The sequence below is a fragment of the Bombus pyrosoma genome, linkage group LG16 (assembly GCF_014825855.1).
Source record: "Bombus pyrosoma isolate SC7728 linkage group LG16, ASM1482585v1, whole genome shotgun sequence".
In the NCBI taxonomy this organism is placed as follows: domain Eukaryota; kingdom Metazoa; phylum Arthropoda; class Insecta; order Hymenoptera; family Apidae; genus Bombus; species Bombus pyrosoma.
The window spans coordinates 748,869-772,454 of record NC_057785.1 but is presented as its reverse complement, the minus strand read 5'-3'; the positions used below and the strand labels follow the sequence as shown (position 1 = coordinate 772,454).

At 35.7% G+C, this 23,586-nt stretch overlaps 6 protein-coding genes across 21 annotated transcripts; 3 read left to right on the top strand and 3 right to left on the bottom strand.

Annotated features, from left to right (window-relative positions):
- Nucleotides 1-64: 64 nt before the first annotated feature.
- Nucleotides 65-5,239, bottom strand: LOC122576406. 12 transcript variants are annotated; one of them, XM_043746659.1, is made up of 14 exons: nucleotides 5,098-5,239; nucleotides 4,597-4,746; nucleotides 4,338-4,498; nucleotides 3,793-3,866; nucleotides 3,597-3,721; nucleotides 3,297-3,511; nucleotides 3,096-3,204; nucleotides 2,873-2,961; nucleotides 2,723-2,786; nucleotides 2,499-2,577; nucleotides 2,122-2,349; nucleotides 1,849-1,954; nucleotides 1,532-1,760; nucleotides 65-1,295 (listed from the first exon to the last, which is right to left on the bottom strand). In XM_043746659.1, the coding sequence occupies exons 2-14, from the start codon at nucleotides 4,621-4,623 to the stop codon at nucleotides 1,155-1,157; spliced, it is 1,647 nt and encodes a 548-aa protein (XP_043602594.1). In that variant the 5' UTR covers nucleotides 4,624-4,746; nucleotides 5,098-5,239; the 3' UTR covers nucleotides 65-1,154. The 12 variants fall into 12 exon arrangements, with proteins under 12 accessions (XP_043602594.1, XP_043602595.1, XP_043602593.1 ...); XM_043746660.1 differs by having other exon boundaries at nucleotides 5,022-5,160; XM_043746658.1 differs by having other exon boundaries at nucleotides 5,018-5,159.
- A 627-nt stretch (nucleotides 5,240-5,866) lies between these two features.
- LOC122576413 (protein OPI10 homolog) lies at nucleotides 5,867-8,693 on the top strand. Of its 2 annotated transcripts, none has more exons than XM_043746690.1 (3): nucleotides 5,867-5,988; nucleotides 7,632-7,761; nucleotides 7,828-8,693. In XM_043746690.1, the coding sequence occupies exons 1-3, from the start codon at nucleotides 5,962-5,964 to the stop codon at nucleotides 8,256-8,258; spliced, it is 588 nt and encodes a 195-aa protein (XP_043602625.1). In that variant the 5' UTR covers nucleotides 5,867-5,961; the 3' UTR covers nucleotides 8,259-8,693. The 2 variants fall into 2 exon arrangements, with proteins under 2 accessions (XP_043602625.1, XP_043602624.1); XM_043746689.1 differs by lacking the exon at nucleotides 5,867-5,988 and adding an exon at nucleotides 6,937-7,259.
- A 453-nt stretch (nucleotides 8,694-9,146) lies between these two features.
- On the top strand, nucleotides 9,147-15,848 carry LOC122576400 (myotubularin-related protein 3). Of its 2 annotated transcripts, none has more exons than XM_043746646.1 (15): nucleotides 9,147-9,652; nucleotides 10,440-10,790; nucleotides 10,868-11,054; nucleotides 11,133-11,311; nucleotides 11,431-11,632; nucleotides 11,717-11,907; nucleotides 12,025-12,220; nucleotides 12,303-12,488; nucleotides 12,600-12,764; nucleotides 12,942-13,192; nucleotides 13,346-13,588; nucleotides 13,805-14,105; nucleotides 14,223-14,324; nucleotides 14,547-14,731; nucleotides 14,879-15,848. In XM_043746646.1, the coding sequence occupies exons 1-15, from the start codon at nucleotides 9,597-9,599 to the stop codon at nucleotides 15,186-15,188; spliced, it is 3,105 nt and encodes a 1,034-aa protein (XP_043602581.1). In that variant the 5' UTR covers nucleotides 9,147-9,596; the 3' UTR covers nucleotides 15,189-15,848. The 2 variants fall into 2 exon arrangements, with proteins under 2 accessions (XP_043602581.1, XP_043602582.1); XM_043746647.1 differs by having other exon boundaries at nucleotides 9,149-9,652; nucleotides 13,808-14,105.
- LOC122576408 (gustatory receptor for sugar taste 43a-like) lies at nucleotides 15,736-18,331 on the bottom strand. 2 transcript variants are annotated; one of them, XM_043746681.1, is made up of 7 exons: nucleotides 17,778-18,331; nucleotides 17,334-17,550; nucleotides 16,906-17,251; nucleotides 16,626-16,715; nucleotides 16,270-16,544; nucleotides 16,038-16,196; nucleotides 15,736-15,928 (listed from the first exon to the last, which is right to left on the bottom strand). In XM_043746681.1, the coding sequence occupies exons 1-7, from the start codon at nucleotides 17,951-17,953 to the stop codon at nucleotides 15,881-15,883; spliced, it is 1,311 nt and encodes a 436-aa protein (XP_043602616.1). In that variant the 5' UTR covers nucleotides 17,954-18,331; the 3' UTR covers nucleotides 15,736-15,880. The 2 variants fall into 2 exon arrangements, with proteins under 2 accessions (XP_043602616.1, XP_043602615.1); XM_043746680.1 differs by having other exon boundaries at nucleotides 15,736-16,196.
- Nucleotides 18,332-19,372: 1,041 nt separating this feature from the next.
- Nucleotides 19,373-20,925, top strand: LOC122576415 (PAXIP1-associated glutamate-rich protein 1). 2 transcript variants are annotated; one of them, XM_043746694.1, is made up of 4 exons: nucleotides 19,374-19,587; nucleotides 19,680-19,840; nucleotides 20,269-20,515; nucleotides 20,784-20,925. In XM_043746694.1, the coding sequence occupies exons 1-3, from the start codon at nucleotides 19,519-19,521 to the stop codon at nucleotides 20,492-20,494; spliced, it is 456 nt and encodes a 151-aa protein (XP_043602629.1). In that variant the 5' UTR covers nucleotides 19,374-19,518; the 3' UTR covers nucleotides 20,495-20,515; nucleotides 20,784-20,925. The 2 variants fall into 2 exon arrangements, with proteins under 2 accessions (XP_043602630.1, XP_043602629.1); XM_043746695.1 differs by lacking the exon at nucleotides 20,784-20,925 and having other exon boundaries at nucleotides 19,373-19,587; nucleotides 20,269-20,585.
- On the bottom strand, nucleotides 20,784-23,580 carry LOC122576678 (protein I'm not dead yet-like). The gene is made up of 6 exons (XM_043747339.1): nucleotides 23,418-23,580; nucleotides 22,524-23,048; nucleotides 22,037-22,375; nucleotides 21,606-21,957; nucleotides 21,230-21,513; nucleotides 20,784-21,153 (listed from the first exon to the last, which is right to left on the bottom strand). The coding sequence occupies exons 1-6, from the start codon at nucleotides 23,568-23,570 to the stop codon at nucleotides 20,875-20,877; spliced, it is 1,932 nt and encodes a 643-aa protein (XP_043603274.1). The 5' UTR covers nucleotides 23,571-23,580; the 3' UTR covers nucleotides 20,784-20,874.
- Nucleotides 23,581-23,586: the final 6 nt, after the last annotated feature.

Sequence of the window (23,586 nt, the reverse complement as noted above, 5' to 3'; positions counted from 1 at the left end):
GAGTCATTTCTATACATCATACTATTTTATCTAGATAAAAAGTCGATGAAACAAACGTCGAAAATAAAAACAATATTTTTTTATTGTACAAAGAAAATGTTCATCAAATTATAAAAACAGCAGAAAGTGTGGGATGAGTCAGTGAGTGAATGAAAAAGATAGGGAGAGGACTAAGTGAGTGAAAAATTAGGAAAGACAGACAAAGACGAAAAGTGAAGAGGGACGGGAAGCGGTAGAGAATGCGCTGAACTGTTTAAATTATTTCAACCAATATCGAATGAGTTTAAGATATTTTACATACAGTTAAATTTCACTTTTGTTTGTCCTGCATATTTCTCGTACATAGATAGAATTCTAGAATTACAACTTCCTCGTAATTTCTGTTACCCACGGACGAAATACGGATCCGCGTTATGCGTCACAGCATACAATATAGTATAAAGTAGCGCTAGATAAAGGTTTCTGTTTGTACACAGGTACGCGTCTTTTGTCCACATTTACGCACACAAATTTAATACTATCAAACGTCTTCCACGCATGCTCATACATCCGTTTTAACAAATTTCAAATTAATTATCATTAGATCGTTAGAAACAGCTAATAATCTATGTACAATACACGTATATCAATCCTCAACCAGTTATCAAATGGTTACAAAATTATTGAGTTGAATCACTATAAAATGTATGTTCAACTACCGCGAGAATATTTCAAATTCAAGTTAGTTTAATGTAGCTGACTCGATACGAGCAACTTCATGAAAATGAAATCCGTTGCGTGTTCGAAATGTAAATATTTCCCAATTTTAACAAATCGAGATAACGCTATTATTTCTTTTCGCTAATACACTATCAAGATTTATCGTAAATCTCACAGCTACTGTGGATTGGATGGATTCTTTACTTAATCAGGACAAGCTCAAATTTGTTTTTGTTTGTTCGATTAGTAGTTGAACATTATCGCTAATAATAAAAATAAATTAATTGGTGAATTGAAAAGTTTACTCGTATGAAAAAAAAAGAAAAAGAAAAAGATAAAAATATAAACAGGAAAAAGAAGAAGAGTAGGAGCGGGAGAGGGACGGAAGGGGTTGAGGAAAATTAAAAGAAAAAAGGGAGGAGTAAAAAGGAGGGATGTAAAAAAAAAGAAGAAAATTAACAGAGATGCTGAACTAGCTGTATCGCATGTTGCAAAGCATCTGCGATATTCTGAAAAACAGGTACACCTTCGCGCGTCGCGTAGTCCGACAGGTACATTCTTCCCCGATTGTAGTCTTTTATGGCTTGTTCAGTTAGCTGAAAGAAAATGTTACCTTCTATATAAATATATGTAGAATTTGGTGCAATGGAGAAACAGGAGATTATAAGATAAGTACAATAGAAAGACAAAGAAATGAAAAAAGGAAAAAAGAAATACAGAAGAAAGAATATAGAAGCTATAGCAACAAAATGAGACGTATATGTATACTTGTGTATAGTAATATGTATAGAAGTGTATATTATCTATAGAAGACATACACAAAAACGCTTACCTTTTCACCAGAAACTACGCAGTCTTCGGGAAGCGCTTGAACGCATAGGACTAATTTTGCGCGTAATCCAATGAGGTGAGCTGCCAATGCCATTATAGTGACACCACGCGAATGTTGCGGTACGATCAATAATATTAACCGTGAATTTTTCATCCTCTGCAATTCTTGTGGCAACACTTTTACGTTGTACTCGTTCAGGCTTGATCGATATAAGGATAATCCAATAGATCTAAAACGAGAAACAATTTACGTGTAAACTTACAACGACATTGTCGTAATGGAGAGAATCGAAAGAACGTTACATCTCGAATGCTCACTCGATCGAGGGTATGGCGGTCGTTTCTAACCAAAACTGATCTTTACCGATTACTCCAACGTACAAGTCTCTCTTCTCGGATTCTGGCACGAAGAAATTGGTCCAATCTAAAAAGTTGAACGGTCGAACGAATCGTACACTCGACTGCTCGGACGTTTTCGTGAACAATTAATCGACGCACGAACGTCTCGTAACGACCTGTTTGCTAGTTGATACACGATAACGATACACACGCTACTACAGGTCGTGGCAAATTTTTGAGAATAAGAAATACCTAGGAAACGGTTAAAAGGTTGCACGATAGCTCTGCGAAGAAATTTCGACGCCTTCCTACATAAAATACTCCAAACTGAAGGTATCTCACTTTCACAAGAGACGCCGTTGCTCTTCGTCCTCCACGCTGATTCGGTAGCTAAGGCACAAAATTGTTCGAAGTTTATCCGTAATTCCGTTGGATCCCTCTTCGCTGGAAATCCATCGTCTATCAACGTCCTATACGCTTCTGAAAGCACATATAAACACAGACAGTAGAGAAAATATACCTGAGCTATAATCCAACGCCTACACACTGTTATTACCATATATGACATTGTCTACGCGTTAGATGTACACGTGCGATTTTCATTATGCGAAAAGTATAATATTTATTACCCGACTTGTTCACGACACTAAGAAGCTCCGACATCGACGGTACGTTGCACTTGACACTCGATTGTAATGCTATCCAAGCCTACAAAATCAAGAGTGCAAAGCAAATGTAACAAGAATATGTTATAATTGTAATAATTGTAACAAGAATATGTTATAATTTGTTTTTCACAAGCAATATGTGTTTTTCTACAAACATGTGGCAAATAGACGCTAGTGAAACTTACTTCTTCCAAGTTGATGGCCCCATTATCATTCATATCCATAGACTTGAAAATCTCCCTGAGCATACTGCAAGAGAATAGGTTAAAATCGAATATTCGACACAATCACACTTACATAAACATGTATGTACAGTTTCAGCGAAAAATCCTTACACCAGATCCATTCCATTTTGACCGAATGATACCGGCCTAATACCATCATCGGCATGCAGATCTTCCACGTTAATTTCCTCACGTAGCATCTATGGAGAAACGTAGATCAGTAGCTTTTTAGTATAAACAATTAAATTTATTTCGCTCAATGTAATTTACAAAATGTGTACCACAACAATCATTTATTGTTACGTATTTTATTCACTGATTTATCTATTTATACCTTGGATGTACAATTCAGAGCAACTGATACACTTTCAAATATTGGTATCCTCTGTCTCTCCATCAGATACTGAAGTACTAGCAATCCATTCATCAGGTCACAATATTCTCTAAATAAGAATTAACATTTATGATACAGATACTAAAAATGAGAATAATCTATATCAATAAAAAATAGAGAAAGTGAAAACAAGGCACTTACTGAAGAGATACAGTTTCGCCAAGTATCGTTTGACCCTGACGATACGGATAAATAACAAGAATTAAAGACTCGCGGCGCGTAGCTGCCAACTGAGCTGCTTCAATGATGCCTGCGCTATTGCGTGTTTGATTATCAATTACGAAGAGTAATACTTTCGCTGTTTGTTTCGCTTCGTATTCTTGAGCTATTAATTCCGGTCCCCACTGCGACACTTGCTGAAATATTTATTTATTTTTACAATTGTACCAACGACTAATCAATAGGTAGATCAGGCTAGAATGAATACAAATGGTCACGTACGGGATTGTAATAAGTGATCCCGAGTCTCTGTAGAGTCGGTATCGCTATTTCTGACCTCCATGTGGTTGGATTACAGGATCCACCCAGAAATACCTCATATGCCATTCTATCTGTAGAAATAAACGCTATAAACATGCGATGCGTGTCAATACACGCAAAATTCTACATATCTGAAGTCTATGTATGATATACTCACTTGAAGCGCTTTTGTTGTTAGTATCTTTTCCATCACAGTGCAACAGACGAATGGTACTCATAGAAGCGGCTGTTCTGGAATAAAATATACACGAATTAACCATAATTTGATGAAACAAACTATTTATAACTTGAAACAGTATTATCACACTCGAATTAGAAAAATGTCAATCTTTATCTGGTTTGCAAGAGGATTCGATATATATACATTCAATATTTTTTTCTTAATTTTATTTTCAACTGATTGTAAAATAGTATAGATAAAAGTTGAATCAATTTCGGTTGGAGTGTGGTAATGCTAGAATCATCTTATTACCAATTAACTTAATGTATGTAAATCTGTAGTAGTAAACATACTTCCAAATATCAAATCCTTTTGCAACAAGGAAAAGCATGCTACGCTGCATCGTTGAAAAACTATTTCTGCTTTGATTAATGACACAACCAATTGTTCGATACTTTAAGCCTGCAACATACACATTTCCCTTTTGTCGAATTGTTGAAAGAAAGTAGCAATAGTTGAAAGAAGATCAATATTTGCATTACCTTTCTCTGCACAAATGTGCCAATTCAGTGACAAAGATATAATTTTCTTGGAGCATTATATAAGCAGGAGGACCAATAATCAAATAATTTTTAGTAAGTCGCCACTCTTTGTGTATATGCACCCAGTATGCAAGTGACAACATTACGTATGTTTCTTTTCCCTGAAACAAAATCACTCATTGATTGAAGATATTTATTAGCTCAAGATGGATAAGGAATGTGTTAGCAATAATTTATATTCTGCAAAAATTGTACTTACATAGACTTTGTCGATATCCGTTGACATAAACTTGAACAGATATATAGGAAGACTTCATTGTTCAAACTGATGTGTGATTAGGCAAGAGATTAATGCCCATCCAATATATTTATCTCTTAATCATCCAACAGAGGAGAATTTTGAATTTTCCTATTTGGGAAGAAAATGATATCATCGTTATTATTATCATTCTCCTTATTTCTTTATTTTTTTCAATGCATTCTATGCGTATAATTGCAGAGATTACACAGTAAACATGAAGACCATTCGAATTTATTTTAAATTTACATTTTTTAAGTAGAAATGTAAGAATATAGAAAGAAAATTGTGGTTATCGTGTACACAAGATATATATTCGGAATGGTTGAAATGTAGCGTTACTACTAACAGACATACACATGAAAGTGTACTATTTAATTACCTACTGCAGCTACTCACTGCTACCCATTGAGAACTAGCGTAAGTTCGCAAGGCGATGGAGAGCCTGTCAGGCACACTAACCTTGACGATAGTTCGGTGCTGCATGCCCACGCACGAAAAACATATGTGGTAAACTTCAAAGGGAAACGCATTGATTCCGACTGCATTTCACGTGCATTCGTTGACGAGTCTCAACGACGAATAAAAAAAACACGCGACAATGAAATTCAGATTCTTTGGAAAAATGAACGATGAGAGATCTCTGATTGTGCACTCCCGCTATTGCTCATACTTATTTATACACCGTTATATTTAAAATGTAAGAACGCGTCGTCGTCAAAGAGGCACTGACTGCTTGGATGTATCACAAATAAATTACATGCTCGTGAACATTCTTTTCGATATTATCGGTGACACCGCACGCGATATTATTGCCGCGCGAAAAAGTACTCTACAGTTCGAAAGCTCACTAGACTCGATTCATATCGAGCTCCCTCGAAATCAGTAACCGTCGATGAAATCACAAATCAGCGCTACTACTGTTAAACGTCGCGCTTCGTATCCTTCTCCTTTTCTATCTTGCGAGCCTTCTCTCTTTTTTTCTTTCACCCTCTCCTCTCTATCCTTCTTAGTTACCCTCACTCCTCGGTTCGCATTGACACGGTATCCTTTCTCCTTTTCTTACTTATATCCAATTAATTCGCTATTAGTTTCGGTTTAAAGGGAAAACTCGCACTACCGGACGAACAATAATTTCGTTTTGACGAAAAACGACACGTCCAACATGTTTCGCGCAGTCGCGACGGTAATTCGCCTGTTTTTCGCCTCTTTCGTCTCTATCACTTCCCGCCACTAGTCTGTACGCGTGTCTACACTACTGTAGATCGCGCGCACCGACTTAAGACCAGTCTCGAGAATGACGTAAACCTCCAACAATGAAGAGTGATGTCACACACATCGAACTTCGTAGAGGTTTGCTCTCACCGTCGCCATCGTCATCGCCATCACCATCCACCCAGGGACTTTCGATTCACCGATTATCTTATTCCGCCTTTAACTCACGATATTTCAATTTTTCCAACCGTCATTACAAATCTGCTCTTTATATGAATCCTTCCTTTTCTCGCATTCTGTTTCTATGTAACGATCGAATAATAACGAGAAGCAAGCTTTTCTCAATGGTTCGTCATCTGCCGTAAGATTAAGGGAATCATTAGGAAATTACTGACGTCATTGATTTATGTTACACATATTGAACAAACATTTCATTTTCGTTAGATACGTGTATTTGATCTTCCGTTTTTTCCGACAGAGATGACATCTTTACTGTAAACACGATATAAGTGTGTCTTTATCTTCCTTTTAACTTTAACGCTACTCGACGCTGTTTATACATAGTTCATCCAGAACACCTATTCATACCACCTTAATATCGAGGACAAGAACGAATATACTTTGCTACTGTATACGAAAAGAACATTACAGTTAAAAATGATTTAACGGAAAAGAAAAAGTACTCTCAAATTGTTTCAAACTTTCTTAATCATACCTATTTTTACGAAACTAAGATCATTGTCTATTTGAATCTGTAAATTGAACATACATAATACAAAAAAGTAGTTCAATATAACATATAGTAATTATGAATTGTGCGTAAAATGCAAAATTCTAAATTTTTCAAATACGATTCTTCAATGGATAAAATAAATATATAAAATATAAAGAAAAGAAACAAATTGGATACATAAAGTATATAGATTAGAATCACCAACAGGTGGTATTGTTATAGCATAGTTGAATTAGTATTTTGTCTTTGTCCTGTGTTTATCTCGAATTATCATATAAAGAAATATAATAAAAGACGATGATAGGTAACTCAACAAAGTAGCAAATTATGGAAATTATATCGTACAAAAAGAACATTTTGAATGTTGGATCTTTTTATTTTGTTTTCGAAAGTAAAAGTATGGAGAAAAATTATTCATATTAAGCTTCGTGTGTACACATGAGGATACTACCTTAGATATAGTAACAAGTATTACTTTAGTTTCCACTCTCTATATAGCCACATGAATCGTGATAAACATCATTCTAGCGATTGTAAATGTTTGGATGGTGTGACAACGTTGTGTACCTATTATATACTTGCCGAACATTTACTGGTGTAGCGTGATAAGTAGAAAGCGATAGAATGATCTAGATTCGACATAAAGATGCTTGGTATAATTGTATCTGGTCGACTCGTAAGTATCAATGCTTTGCTATACAAGTACCAACATTATATTTCATTTTCGATGCTAAATTGTCAATTAAACGTAAATTTATCGTTTGTCACAAACGTATCAGTGTTCCTACGTAACATACTTCTCTTTTCCTAATTTTCGCTAATGTCCTATGCTTGCATCGTTTTGTTTCGTATCTTGTTTCTGTTACCTCTCAGTAGTGCTCGCATCTCACCCCACCCCGTCGCCAACTTGTCACAAGCGTCTTTGCATTTAATCGAATATGTAAATATCATGTCGACGAGTCTAGATTTTTCCAAGTTTCAAATAGTAAACCACAATTTCCAAACATATACAAACGATATGTAATTGTAAATGTAACATCTCTCTTAGGTCCAAACGGATTTTCAACGGATAGGAGAGAACCAGTTTTTAATAACAGTACCTGATGCAGATAATATAAACCATATTGTGGTTTTTCTCACTGGTGCTATACCGTTTCCTGACGGAACTGGTGGCGCAGGTATGTGCTACAATAACAATTAAACAAATTCATCTGCGTATTCTTATTGGCCCTTGGTCTTTACAGTGTATTTCAGTTGGCCAGATCCAACTGCTCCGCCTAATTGGCAGTTTCTTGGGTATATTTCAAACGTCAAGCCATCTGCCATATTCAAGATATCCACTCTGAAGAAGAATCATGAATTCGAAAATAGTAATTTAGGAATTTTTGGAGTGGGAAAGATTTCTCATGTAGCACAAATAGGGGTTTCAGTAGAACCCATTGGAGCTATAGAACAACAAGCAGCTACAGTAACACAAGCCACGTCAAACTCCTTTTTAGAATTTGTTCAGAAGATGCTTACAAGTTTTTTGAATTATGTTTCGAGTTTTTCTGTGACACAAGCACAAATGACACCAAACCCAACAGAAAACTTTGTACCGCTATCTGTTATTCAAGGGTGGTACGAAACTTTTGAGAGGAGGTTACAACAAAATCCAAACTTCTGGAAAGCATGATAAGAAAGTGACTGACTCTCAATAGTTCGTTTCCATTTTGTATAGTGATGCGTCATTTCTCAGCACTCGTGCTTGTGTTCGCAAAGTATGATATAATACCGAACCACGACGCGTTATACGCATGAATTCAAATTTTTTATATTTTCACTGAAAAACAATATGATGATAATAACAAGAGTAATTATGACGCTGCCACGTACCTTATCCGAAAATGCAAAATTTGTTATCTGTAAATGTTTAGCATAAATTCATTGTGTTTTTATTGTTTTTATTTTTACTATCAAGTATATGCTCTCTAATTTGATTATGGAAGAGCAGATTGCTATCGTATTACATTTATTTCGATCGTTCTGCATTTTATAAACATCGTATTAGCAAAACGTAAACATGTAAATACTTTTAATTTCTAATAATATGATAAGAAACAGAAGAAAAGAATCCTCGAATCTAATCTATGATGAAAACGATATAAGGGAATAACGCATGCGTCAACTTCCATTTTGTTCATGAAGTTTATGGTTATCCATGAATGATTCTAAAGCTAGAGTATTATGTTACGTGAGAAAAGCAACAATTTCGCACCATGATGCTTTTCTATTCTTCATCAGGTTTATCAATATGCATTTAAATAATAAAATTCTTTTGAATATATCAATTATTTAAATAACATTTAAATTACCAACGAGTTTCGAGTTTATTCTTTTCTAATATTGATATTACCAATGTATTATTGATTTTGAAAAGTGGAAAATATTTTCTCACGTAGTTTCCACCAATGATGTAACGGCTTTGAAAAAACACAGCTTCGTTGAAAATGGACACTAAGAAGCGTATCGAACAATGGAAAAACGGCTTGATTTGTATATGGACTAATCTGTCAGTGTAACTTTCACATTGAGTAAAACGGGTATTTTTCAGAAAGAATAATCTGAAATCGAATCCTTCGTGACATTACAAGTTTAATTTAATTAAAAAATAAAAAAAAAAAAAAAAAAGAAAGAAGAAAAGGAAAAAAGGGAAGAGAAGCAAACAATTCAATTAATGGAGATCGCTCCCTGTGATGCTGGCCATTCCCCTGAATTGCCGTAACGAAAAGTGATCGCGTTTGGATTGAGCTGGCATAAATCTAGCGGAATCGTTTATACCGTAAGCTATCTACGTACCTGCTAAAAACAAATCTGAAATACTTAGATACTTTCAAGTTTGACGTCGAAATCGTTATATTTTTTCCTACACGGGGAAATGTTCTTTTTCTATCTCTTTCTCTTTCTCGCTCTCTCTTAATTGAGTAATGTCCACATTGTACTCCTTGTGTAAACGACTGTTCATGGATTTTGTATGAAGTATCAGAACGGTTGGATATCGTCCATCGCGGAGAAACTTCGCAATCCAAGGTGAGACATCGTTGTTGTTGTAAACTTGTCACCTTTCGTTTATCACGGCTCTCTAGAAAAAACAACATGAACAATTTTCGACCGTTTTAGTTTAAATTGTTTCTCTTATCCTTCAACGTTTTCTTAGCACCTTCTTATAGATACAAATTTATTTAGTTTGGTAATTGTATGCAATTAAATCGGTTGTGTAGTGTTATCAACCTTCGACAGTTGACGAATATGCATATGTCGATTTAAACGATTCTACTGTCTCCATAGATTTTTTATATTTATCATATAAATTTCTTGATATCTAGGTAAATACAAATTAACATTTTCATCTTATGAAGATGGAACACTTTTTTTGCAATTTGTATATATTTGTTTCAAGATATTTTTATCAAGATATTTCTACATATGGTAATGTCCCAAAATGACACAAATCGATAAGCGATAATAAACGAAAATCCTATCGCTTATGTTACGTCGATGTTTCGTTTATAGATGCATCGTGTTATTTTAAATAAGTTTAACGAATTTTCTGTTTATCCATAGCTCAAACGATCATATAATTATCAATCGTTATAATATATAATACTGCGACTGTTTATAAATTTTCGATAACGTATATTTGCGATTACTTGAACGTATTGAAACAAACAGGCCAAACGCGTATTTTAATATATACTAGTAAATAACTAGAACTAATATATATATCTGTGACAAATTGGAGTGATCCAATTCCACATTATGTCTATAAACTATGTGAGAAAGATATAGCCCGCAATTAGAACTTTTCATGTTCAAGAAGGAGACTGAAGTTTGTATATGATGTGTCACATAGAGAGGAGATGGAGAGTTCTGAAGAGCCAACAAGTTTGCAATCCATCTGTCATTTACATGCTTCGGAATTATTTCCAAAGCATACACATTTCGAATGCGAGGATCAAACACTTACAGTTCCATTTACACCTTTGAGCGGAGAATTCATTGTAGCACTTGGACGTACGTCGGATGGAGTGTTGGCTCTTTCTAATTATAGACTCTATTTACAATTAAGTCAAGCATGTTACAATATTCCATTGGGTTTAATAGAACAGCTAGAAGTTAAAGAGATTTTTTTCCTGCATATTGGTTGCAAGGATGCTCGTTCACTGAGGTATGAAATTTTTGTATTTTTTTGAAACTTATAGCATTCCTATCATTTTGATATTAAAAACAACTTAATGATTTCAGTTGTGTCTTTGCCACAAACGAACATTGTTTGGAATGGTTTAAACGATTACATAAGGTGACTTACCCACGAAAGAGTATAGAAGATATATTTGCTTTTGCATATTATGCTTGGTCTATCGAGGAAGGCAAAGATAATACCAAATTAGGGAAAGATAACATATCGTATAATGCTACCTTTAATTCAGAAGTAAGTAACTTGTAAGTAAATACATGTAGATAAGACACAATTTAAATATAATTTAATCTCTTCACTTTCTTTTCTTAGGTGGAACGACTAAAATTTAATTTGCATGGTACATGGCGCATAAGTCAAATCAATAAAGATTATCGCATATGCCCATCCTATCCACCATTGCTTCTGGTTCCTTCTTGCATTCCTGATGACAGACTTGAGATTGTGGCAAAATTTAGGAGTTTTCGACGAATCCCTGCTGTTGTTTGGAGGTATAAAAAAAAAGAAATAAGAAGGAAAGAAGTATATATGTTGATATATAAAAAGAAAAGTATCCTTATTATGCATCTTATTATAGTATGTCACATTCTCGTCTTTCATAATTTCAAAGGCACGTGAATAATGGCGCAGTAATAGCACGAAGCAGTCAGCCAGAAGTTGGATGGCTTGGATGGCGAAGTCCAGATGACGAACATCTTTTAAAGGCCCTCTCAGATGCATGTTCCTATGATAAAGGTGAATCGACGATGATGGATTCATCTATCATCTATCCCGATACTACCGATGATAGCGTCACATCAAATAAAACAAAAGTGAGCATCGAATCAAAAAAGGTTCCAATTATATAAATATTTGAAAGTGATGATCCTTAAAAAATTAGCATATGTTGTTTGCAGAAAGTCTTAATTGTGGATGCTAGATCATATACAACCGCTGTGGCGAATAGAGCACGTGGTGGTGGATGTGAGTGTCCTGAATATTATCCTAGTTGTGACATACAATTTATGAATTTACCAAATATTCACTCGATACGAAAGAGTTTTCACGCAGTGAGACAACTCTGTGCCTCGGATGCGGATCAACCTAAGTAAATAGTCTATTTGTTTTCTTCACTTTTTCATATTGAACCAATATTATTATCCTATTATTACGATTGGAAGTGAAACGATCTAAAACTTTTCTAATCTTCTTTTATAATATATAGTTGGCTCAGTCTTTTGGAAGGGACACGATGGTTACAACATATGTCTGGATTATTACGTGCTGCAGTGACTGTAGCGTCTGCGATAGAAAGAGACGGCCGGCCAGTATTGGTGCATTGTAGCGACGGCTGGGATAGAACACCACAGATAGTCGCTTTAGCGCAGATCCTTCTCGATCCTTATTATCGAACTATGGAGGTATGCCAAAGGTACTTTTCTCGTTTCTTGTTTGTTATTTGCAATTGATAATCGTTTCGTTATTCCATTTGATCGTTGCTAGGGATTCCAAGTTTTATGTGAGAGAGAATGGTTAGACTTTGGACACAAATTCGCGGATCGTTGTGGGCAAACTGTTGGCTGCGAAGATCCAAACGAGCGATGCCCAGTATTTTTGCAGTGGCTTGACTGTGTACATCAGTTAATTTTACAATTCAAATGCAGTTTTCAAATGTCTCCTGCATACCTTGTAAGTAGTTAGAAATTCATATGTATCTATTTTGAAAAAATCAAGTAGATCGAGTTGGCCGATTATCGGAAGGCTAATTTACTAAGCTGGCACACCTTTGATTGATTTTAGGTAAAACTTGCACAGCATACATATTCACAACTTTTCGGCACATTTCTCTGCAACACGAGGCAAGAAAGGTTTCAGTTAAGAATACGGGAGCGTACATTTTCAGTTTGGCGTTTCCTCAATTCCAGCTCTTTCATAAATCATTTGTACTCTCCGTTAAAGAATCAAGTAAGATATTTTTTATCATATATACCAGCCGTAATAAAGTCGTCACTAGTCGTTCGATCAGTTCTGTACAGCATATGTTATACGTTGTTCTCGCATAAGTTTTGTTATATAATAAGCAACATATTGCTTTTCATTTCAACCATTTAGTATGTTTAGAATAATTTTTGTATATTTTAGGTATTATGGCCAAGTTGTAACGTACGCGACCTTGTTTTATGGTCCGAAGTATATTTAGGTTCTATGGAATCTCTTCTCGGTATCAGAGACGATAAACAAAGAGTAACGATGATAGATATCGAAGGTGGTGAGAACGAAGAACCACAGGGACAAATGACTAAAACTCGCTCATACGGTGATCTTATGCACACTCCCGATCATGCGGCCTATCTTCACCGTCGACTCAGCGATCCAAGCGCTTCAGTAGAGAAGTAATTATTTCAATTTAATCTTTGATAAAACAAGTCCAATGTGAAAATAAGTTTAGTACGTCATTTTGTTTAGTTTGTTTTATTCGTGAATACTTTGTATTCATGAATCGAGAACCAAAAAAATGTTATATCATTTATTGTATATAATGACAGGAAATTTGATTCGTTAACGCTTGACACGGAAACAAGCGAGAAAGGAAAACACAATTGCACGGAGAATTGTATTATTGGTGACACAATAGAGAAAATCATAACAGAGAATCAGGACAAAGCAAAAAGTTACACAACGACGACGCAAACTTTGAACGACTCGCCAGTAAATCCATCGGTAGACAGTTCAACGGACACACTAATACCGAGTAACGATTCTGTACTCGAGGCGATTGATAAAGAAACGTAAGTACCATTACATACGTATTGTCGTACATTCTACGGTACAAGGAATTAAATGCAAACGTAATAAGCTAATTAACTAGATAATGAATAAGTTAACTGTTACACATATTTACTTGATCCCGAGTTTGAGTCCGAAATTCAAAATGTAAAAATAGAGTCGATAATTTGAATTCGGATTGAACGAAACAACACAAGTTTCTTTTTTCTTTTTTCAAGCAGAAAAACGGAGAAAAATTCATCACCGGACATCGTATCTCCATGGATCGAGAGCAGCGCAACCAGTCGAATCGGTTGCTCTTGCAATCGAAATTACAATCACAACCATAACGAGGGTAGTGACGTTAGTGATACCAGCATACCGCAGATATCGAGAACACCTAGTAGCGTTTGTCCAGCTTCTCCAACTTATCAAGATACGGTACCAGATAACCCTGATAGATTGGACGATGTTGATGGTCTTCCCCTTATACATTGTGATGTTCAGATGCGTGTACAACAGATTATCGTGGAACATAAGGTACTAATTTCGATCAGTTGGTCATAATAATAAGGAAGAAATGTTTGGAACTGGAAGATTATGATGTTGTTTCCCTTCTTTTTCTTTTCTTTCTTTCTTTCTTTTATTATTTTTCAGTTGAAGGAGGAAGCGTTAAGGAAGGAATTACATACGACGAGAATGGCTCTGATCAAGCAAGTTTGTAATCATAATGCAGAGACCGATCGTGTTGATGATATTGTGAGTTGATTACAAATTATTCTACACAAAGTAATCAAAACGTGCATTATCAAAAAATAAATACAGTTTCTCTAATAAGACACTTTCACGAGAGAGAGAGAGAGAGAGGGGGGGGGGGGAGAAGAAAGGAGGAAAGAAAGAAGGAAGATAGAAAAAAAAGAAGAAAGAAAATATCAGAGGTATAATTAAAGGAAGTCGATTGAATATGATTTTTTGTTTCAGGGATCGTTACCAGATTCAGTTGGAAGTACCGGTGATCATGGAGAATCATTACCTTCAGACATGTCTTGGGAAGCAGTGGAAGAATTGGGTCCTGCTCCTATTCTCTGGGTACCCGATCACGCGGTAAGTCGATGCATGGGATGCGATACGGAATTTTGGCTGGGACGACGTAAACATCATTGCAGGTACGCGGCACACAGGGCAGTGGCATTTGTAATGTCGTAATCACTGTTTAGTAATATCTTTGGATAAACTAGTTATATAATACAGTTCAATGTAGAATGAATACAAGAATATAATTTTACAATGAGTTATTTGCTCATCTATCGCAGATGCTGCGGTAAGATCTTCTGTGCGGATTGTTCCGAGAATTCGACACCACTACCCAGCGAACAACTGTATAATCCCGTGAGAGTTTGTAGCGAGTGTTTCTCTCGACTTCATCGGCATACAAGTCCCTGTCAGTGTAATGCTCGTCATCAAAACAAAGGAGAAAACGATGCGGAGTTAAATTCTGAGAACTTGATGACTTGTCAAAGATCGAAAGGTTTGAATCTGACAAAAGATAGTTGCTGCGATAATTTGCTGCAGGCTGCGCATCAGAAAGCGCAACCTTCGGTTACAGCAGCCACGGTAAATTGAACACTCTCGCGCGAACGAGGAACCTCGAGGAAGTAACGTTCGCAGCAATCTGGTTACTGTTTGGTTCTCGACAATGCAGAAAGTGTATCCATAATACGATAAGTCAGCTGCGATACACGTTCACACGTTTATCATTTATGTCTGTACGATGTGTGTTACAAGCAGACATATAGGTCGCGCGCGAGCCGATAGCCAACCATCACACAGTTAGATATTTGGAGCGATCCAATATTTATTGCTAGAGTAATTTGTACGAAAAAGAGTGCATAGAGTGCATCGGACAAAGTGAGAGAAAATGAGTCAGTATACGATAGGTTGTATTTGTCTTATACAATCGTATGTATACATAGGCGTATAAGTTGATTCAACGAGGAGATACCTGGTTTCTTCAAACGAGACTATTCAAGTTTCCCGTTTTTAGGCGATCTTATTCCCTTCTCAGAGATACAGCAAGACGAGGCCGAGGAATATTTTGGATAGGCTGTGACTGACGTCTAGTTCTAGACACCGTACGAGGTGCGCTCTTAATTAAACGTCGATCGTTCGATCGATGGAACAACTCGTTATTATTAGTAGTTGGATTACGATACGAGTAACTTGTATTTGTATATTACCGCTGTTTACGAGAATTGGTATATTAAATGTCATTATCGTAATATGCGATTGTCTCTCTATCACTCTTCCTCTCTTGCTCAGTATTGTACCAGGATAACGAGATACGTTGTTATAACTCCCGCGATCTAAATCATATGTGCGTACATGCACACAATCAATATAAATATAATAATATATGTTTTACGTATTACTTAAATGCATTTGCTTTTCATATGAGTAATCAAGAATTCTTACCGACGTTATTAAGTTTCTGTCCAAGGAAAAGAGTCCGCATGCTGAGAACTCCAAAGGTCGATGTAACAATTGAAGCGAAAATATTTCCAATTCTCGTCGGGCGTCTGCTTCAAAACAACAAGAAAGTAACTGACTAACGAGAGCTGCCGTTCTTTTTCCCTGAAATCGAAATAGTTTTAAACTATTGTTTTTCCCTTCTCCCCTCTCCACTTTGCTTTCTCTCATATTTTACCTCCGCGACTGTGGAATAGCTAGGTTGAACGATTATCAGCATTCTGCTTATGTGAATGATACACCATCCAGCTTGTACGACTAGAAATATCCATTCGTGTTTTTCATTAGCTTGCACGATCAAGAAATACGGCGTGATGACTAGATGTAATAGACAAGATACAGTGACGGCTAGTAGTACGACACCGAAAGCAGTATTTATGAGAGATACTGTGTCGCAAAGTAAAGAATGAACCATTATCAATTCAGATATACTGCTTACGTAGGTTTTGTTTTCTGTAAATAATCACGATAGGTGAAGTCGAATTAACGTATTCTTCTACAGATCAGTTTTCATTAATTATTTAGTAAACTTACCATCCATCTTCCGTGACAATCTATAGCTGCCCAATACGAGTTGCCGTTTTGGTGTAATGTTCCATCCTTTTTTGTCTCCAATGTCATTAGCTGCTTGGGTTAAGCAAATATATCGTTCCGGTTGTATTGGTCGATAAAATGAAAGATTAAAGATTAAGCATAGATTATTAGGGGAAAGTACATACAGGAAATTTTGTAAATATTCGTTCAAATATTTACATTTTCGAAAACGAAGGCTCATATGGAAAAATATTCTACGTTTCCGACTTATTTTATTTACCTGTTTCGGAAAATTTTCGAAAATAACCGATCGCATCGTCGTTGTTACTGTTATTTGTATTCAACATACTTTTCAGGCTACTGTTCAAGCGGACCAATCTCTGACCTATATTATACGTTGCCACGCTATACTGGATTTCTGCCGAAATGATCACGGTGTACATTACGTATAGAGGTGCATAATTAATAGGACCTTTGTCAGCAAATGTTTCGTTTTTTGTTTTGCGACTCCATGAATAAAAGTCTAAAATCGAATTGAACCAGAGATAGACGAGGCTACATATCGTTAAACAAATCGTGAATCTTCGAGCTTTCTTTGCAGACGATACACCGATTTTTCTATCTACCTGAAATAAAAATGCGGAAACGCTTTGCTATCATTTCGACCGTTGATGGAATGGTAAAAATATTTGTAAAACGACTCTTCACCTCGATTAATTTGTTTATCACAAGTTGCAGGTATTTCCATCGGAAAGGGGAGCCAGCGATACAAACGACCGTTAAGCTTATTACTCCAAGCACATCGCTGCATGTCGCGATTATCGCTGTCCGAAATTTCAGTCTGGTACTGTGCTCCCAGCCGTCTTTCAGATCTCGCCATAGGCCCCAAATTTCCGCGCCGAGCAGTAGTATCAGTACGCATAAACTACGAAACGCACAACGTGCATCGTTACTTAATTCTATTCAAATATTGCCAGTAGAAACAAACATTTTCATGTTAACAAAGAATTTCTCAATTTATACAGAATACATCAGAAGGAAATCGAATAACTTTATCAGTATATATTTAATGGATTATTCTGAATCAAAAAGGTCCTGTACACTATGATTTTTTTCTTATATTTATTTATTTTATTCATCACTCTTTTTTACCTATAGACGAGGTCTATGATATTTAAACGAGCCTGACATCCTTCAGAAGCGTGCACGTAAAATCTTACCGGCACCACACCACACAATTTACCAAGGTAATATATCGGAAAGATCGCTCGACAAAGATCGCCATCGTACGAAGCTTCTCGTCTTTTCTCTGTCCGCTTTAACTCCATTTTCAAATTTTTCGATCGATTTTCTAATTTAGCTGTATTGTATTTGAAGAAAAGATTCGATCTATTTCTATTCCGTTGCTCTTTCCATGCGTAATCGATCAAATGCAGAAACAAGCTTTTGGTCTTCTTCCTCGCATTTCAATATCACTCATGTTTCAACATCGATTCACTGAAATTATTTTCTATCAGCAAAATGAAATAATAAATATTGCTGTTCTATTTTCTACACATATTTCCGTTTAATATGTGTATAATATTAATATTAGAATTATTAGAAAGGACAAATATCAATCAGAGATAAAAAAAAGCACCACAGCACGGCACAGCAGCTACGTTACACTACACCTTTCTTGTAGAAACAAATGCCAAATGGTTTTAAACATGTTGTGAGTAAAGAAGAAAATAGCACTTTATTAATATTTAATGCGGCACAATCTCTCTCTTTTTCAGATTTTTACAATCGTTTAAAAGGGATTGTATCAAGTACTAGTCTCGACTGTTCATTCATTCTTGTCAAATTGTTGGCAGGTAGTTATCTTTGATATTTCGATATTGACTTTACCGAGAAATAACACGTTTCTTCGTTGAGCGCTTAATGGTATTGTTGGGCGCGAGCGTCCGCAACCAACAGATGTTTATAGACATAACATATACATATTTAGTTATTGGACAGTTTGCGCGAGCACACTGAGAAAGAAGGAGAGAGGGAGAAAGAGAGACCTTTTAATTCAAGTTTTAAGTTTGCTATATGTTTTGCGTATATGATCATTTTTATTAAATTTGTCCAATCGAAAATTGATAAACATGTATGAACAAACGGGAGGAACAGTTGTTCATATAGTATGAAGAAGGCATGAGATAAAGGATCATGTAATACGAATAGCCGAAAAGAAAATAAGATCACCTGGAATAAACAAATTTGGTGGAAGTTTCATTTCATCAAAGTACATACATATTCCTTTCTTTAAACGAATAAAGGTAGCATGTTGCGCTAAACAAACATTCGTATCATGGTATTGTGACACGATTTAGCATGATATGAAAATCGTGGGAAAGAACATTCGTGTTAATAATATTCAATACTCGGTCTTTTGCCGTATCGTATTTGTCGATCTACTTCTCTATCGTTTAATCATGTCATATTTCTTATCCTTTCACAAATGTCTACATGAAATGTATCAAAATTAACCATTGTTAAGTTCTGGAGCTTTGAAAGGGCGAATTGGATCTAATTGGTTATTTCAAATAGAAAGTAATGTACTTATCGTCTATTTATAATATCATATATTTTGTATACGTATATATACGACGACTATGTTGATTTGATTTCATTTTTGCAATTACACATTCGAGATTTTGAATTTACACATTGATCAATAGCGACAACTAGCGACGTTATCGTTAACTAAAATTTGTTATTATGATTGGCATGGCTACTGATGTTAGCCGAGTGGTTTCGTTCGAGGTTAAGTGTTGAATTTGTCTTAACCTGATCTTACATGTTTTACTTCGATTTATATTAATTATTTCATCGAGATTCTTATATAACGTGGAGGTGATAAAAGATGGAGCGCAACGAAGAAGATTGGTCGATAGAATGTTCAGACGACGAGAAATACGAAATGGATGGAAAAGTGAGTAAAAGATGGAGGAAGGACTAATAGAATGTTCTTTATCCAGTTCGTTCAGCTCTCTCCCTTTTCCTTTTACCTTCGTGCTCATTTAGAACGAATGGACTTTGAAACCTGACGATATATTAACCTTGATCGAGGCCCTCGAAGCCAATAACAGAGCTTTGGAACTCGACTGGAAGTGTCCAGGTAGAAGAGGTCCATCACCTGTTCCTTCAAGCAATCGGCAGCAAGATAATGGCTCGCAGGAGTACAAGTATCTACTATCCCACATTTTAAATTTAAATGTTGAGATTGATGCACCGTGTCTCACAAAAGTATTTCAACACTTAAGGAGATAATGAAGTTCAGCCATAATATGAGATACGAGATTGTCTCTTGATTATACTAAAAATAATTGACTATTTCAGATCTTTTCAAAGTATACACTCATAATTTATAATTTCTATTACATTTTCAGATTGATTACAAATTTTATCAATATAATTATGATAGTTGTCTCTCGTTACAGTGCTAATGAAATGTCAAAATGTTTCATATACTGTGCGTAATATGTTTGTAAAAAGTTTCTGTACTCGAATACTTTCACGAGTCACTGTTTATCATATAATTCTAGTACATGGCTTGTCATATCATAGTTTATTTTCATTCCATTGTATCAATTCCATTTGTATTTTTGTTTAGGACAGAAGAAAAGTCAGACTTTGATTTTATGGATGAGATGTCGTCGCCGAGATTACCGGTTCGTAGAACTGGAGAAAGCACTCCAAAAGGAAGTGCTAAGAAGAAGACTGCAAGTTTTAACGGTGTACTATCAACTATGTTACGACATCGTAGATTAGAACAGCAAGAAATTAATTCGAGTCCAAAAAAGATTGAGTCATCCGTATCAAAGACGCAGCCGACGTAATTGTTACATTGATGCATTGCGGTATAAATGTTATATATATATTTATAAATTATATTTATAATAAAGTTTATATTAAATTTCGATACATGAATAGTAATCGAAGTTTAATTGGTTTACTAATCGAAATTATATACGTCGGTGATTGTATTTCGGACGATTATTATTTAATTATATACATATTCACGTATATACTGTGTCATCTCTCACACAGAGTGTATGACGTTCACTTATGAATAATATTTTAGTTTGGCAATTACACACAGTTAATCAGTGTACATTTATTTAACAGAGAAATGAATGAAACACGATATATGTTACAAGCATAAGAGAACTGAGAGAAAAGACAGAACGAAAAAAGGGAAGATTGAAATAAATAAATTTCATGGGTTTCCTTTGACTGGGTGATTGCTTTTAGCCCAGTCTGGAAATCCTTTGACATCAAAAATTAAAGTACCCCATATAGCAAAGCAAGTAATATTTACTATGAGAGCGAATATAGAAGGAGCGCAACCTCCTATTATTAGCCATTTGGTTGGAAGTTGCCCGACGACTGATATGATTGCATTTGGGGGTGTACCAACTGGTAATCGAAAAGAGTAAGAACATGATATAGCAGCTGGTACCATTAAATACATGGGATGCATCTCCATTGCAACACACTGTACAATAAAGTGATTATTAACAAGCTGAGGATAGATTATTGAATAGCATTATTATGTTCATGTAATCTTTTACCATTTGTGCAACGACTGGTAAAGTAATGTTTGCGATACCGACATTGGAAGTGAACTCCGTAATAGTGCCAATAAACAAACAAACAAACAGCATGATCAATATAGGGGGCAAGTATCGTAGCGGTACCAACGTCTCGCCGATCTTTTTTGCCAAACCGGAAGCAATGCTGCCTCTGGATATCGCGAATCCACCGCCCAAAAGGAACATTAAACTCCAAGGCATGTTTCTTTGGATCACGTCCCATGTGACCAAACCTTCTGAAGATTTGACGGGTCTCTCACCGGCTACGAAAGCAAAAATAATGTATAGATAAACAGATAAGTTGTATCATACAGAAGAACTATTGCCCATACATAACCGCCTCTTTTATACTCACGGTCTTTGTTGTAGCTACGAAGAAAATCCAAATTTTTCGGAATGAAAAACATCATGATAGATATGAATATAACAGGCGTTGAATCTCGAACATCTCTGTTAATGAAAATCATAGATGAGTAAAGGTGCACAGTGAATATGTATTTATACGTGCGCGAGCTCTTTTTCATTATGAGAGATAAATGAACCGTATGTAAACAAATATTTAACATTTCTGTTATTGCTTCAGACCATCCTCGTATGAAGCCTGGTTTTCGGAATAACCATAAAAATATACAGGTAATAAAAAGGACAGAAACTGCTGCTTCGTGAAACGTAATGCCACCTAGTTCTTTGTATCTTTCCTGTATTACCTTTAAACAGTTTTTAAACAGATTCAATAAATGAGTGATCCTGTAAATCGTGTAGGGAATTTACAACTACTCGTATTACTTGATTAGTAATCGTTTCTCCTTCGGTTCCAATATTCGCTATCTGTGCATCTTTGCTATGGGGTCTAAATAAACCCATGAACATTAGCTGAAGGTATAGCCACGTTAAAAAGGTATTAATAATCATTTGTGGCATTTGTGCTATCATCCACTGCGTGAAACTAATTCCCTCGGATTCAGGAAATGTGCTTTCGAAAATACCTTTGAAAGTGAGATTAGTACCGGTACCTACGAGCGTTCCTGTACCTCCGAAAGTTGAACAGTACGCTGCGGCCATTAAATAAGCTTTCGTTATCCTGGTCGGTTCCCGTTCCCTATGATGTGTAATGTTAGAATCAGAAAATTGTTATCTCCTTCTTTGCTTTCTTTCTTTCTTTCCTTTTTCCTTTTTTGTTCTTTCCTTCTTCCCTCCCTTCCTCCCGTCTCTAATGCTTATTCATTCTCTAATTCCCTCCTTACTCATGTTTTGTTTATCTTTCATATTATTTCGTTTCATATCTTACGGTGGGTCCGTTGATCCCGGAGGAATCGGTACCTCTTCGAAGACGTGGCAGAGTCCAGCCTGAAAAGAACATGATAAGTAACACAAGAAGAGAATTAAAAAGAGAAGAGAATAAAATTAGATATCGCACCTGTTCTAATTCATTCAAAACTGCAAATATGATTGGCACCATCATGGCAGTTGCTGCAGTATTTGAAACCCACATGGATATGAAAGTAGTTACAACACAAAGACCGCCAAGTAATTTTCCATGAGTACAGCCGACTGTTCTCATCACCCCAAGGGCGATTCGTAGATGTAAATTACTGTGTTCAATTGCGACAGCAAGAACCAAACCTCCTATGAACACCATTATAGTGTCGTTCATGTAACAAGCACAAGTATCTGCTGTGCTTAATATTCCAAATATTGGGAATAACACCAGTGGAACCAACGAGGTAACTGCCATGGGGAAACATTCAGTGATCCAATATCCAGCCATCACTAATACAGTGTAGGCGCATCTAGTTTCCTACAAATATGATGAAACGAATATTCTATCATCATATTTTGTTGTAGATACATAAAAATCGCACGCTCGTTTCATATGTGTCACGCAACTCGAAGATCTTAATTTTTCAACAGAAGTATTTTTAAGCAATATTTTAACTATTTTGTTTTGAAGCGTTTTAAACATAATGACAATATTTTATTAAATAAGATTATAGAATAAGCAAACTAATGATCAGAAAATAGTTGTATGCTCAAGTGTGTTTTTTTTCTTTTTTCATTTTTAATTATACATGTAATATAGTTATGTCACATTTGAAACGAGTGCCGATGTGTGTGTGTATTTGTGTGTGTACTATACTACTAATTTAGATATTATCAAGTCTGATACCGGATAATTATAAGCGAGCAGAGGTGGAATCAGTATCAAAGCCCAGGTTATTGCAAACAATATTTTCCAGTATATCTTGATAAACTGTCCAGTGAGGATTAACTTTTCTTGTGTTGATAACATTTCTTCTTGCGCAGTTGATCTCGTCGCCATATTTCTCTATCCTTTT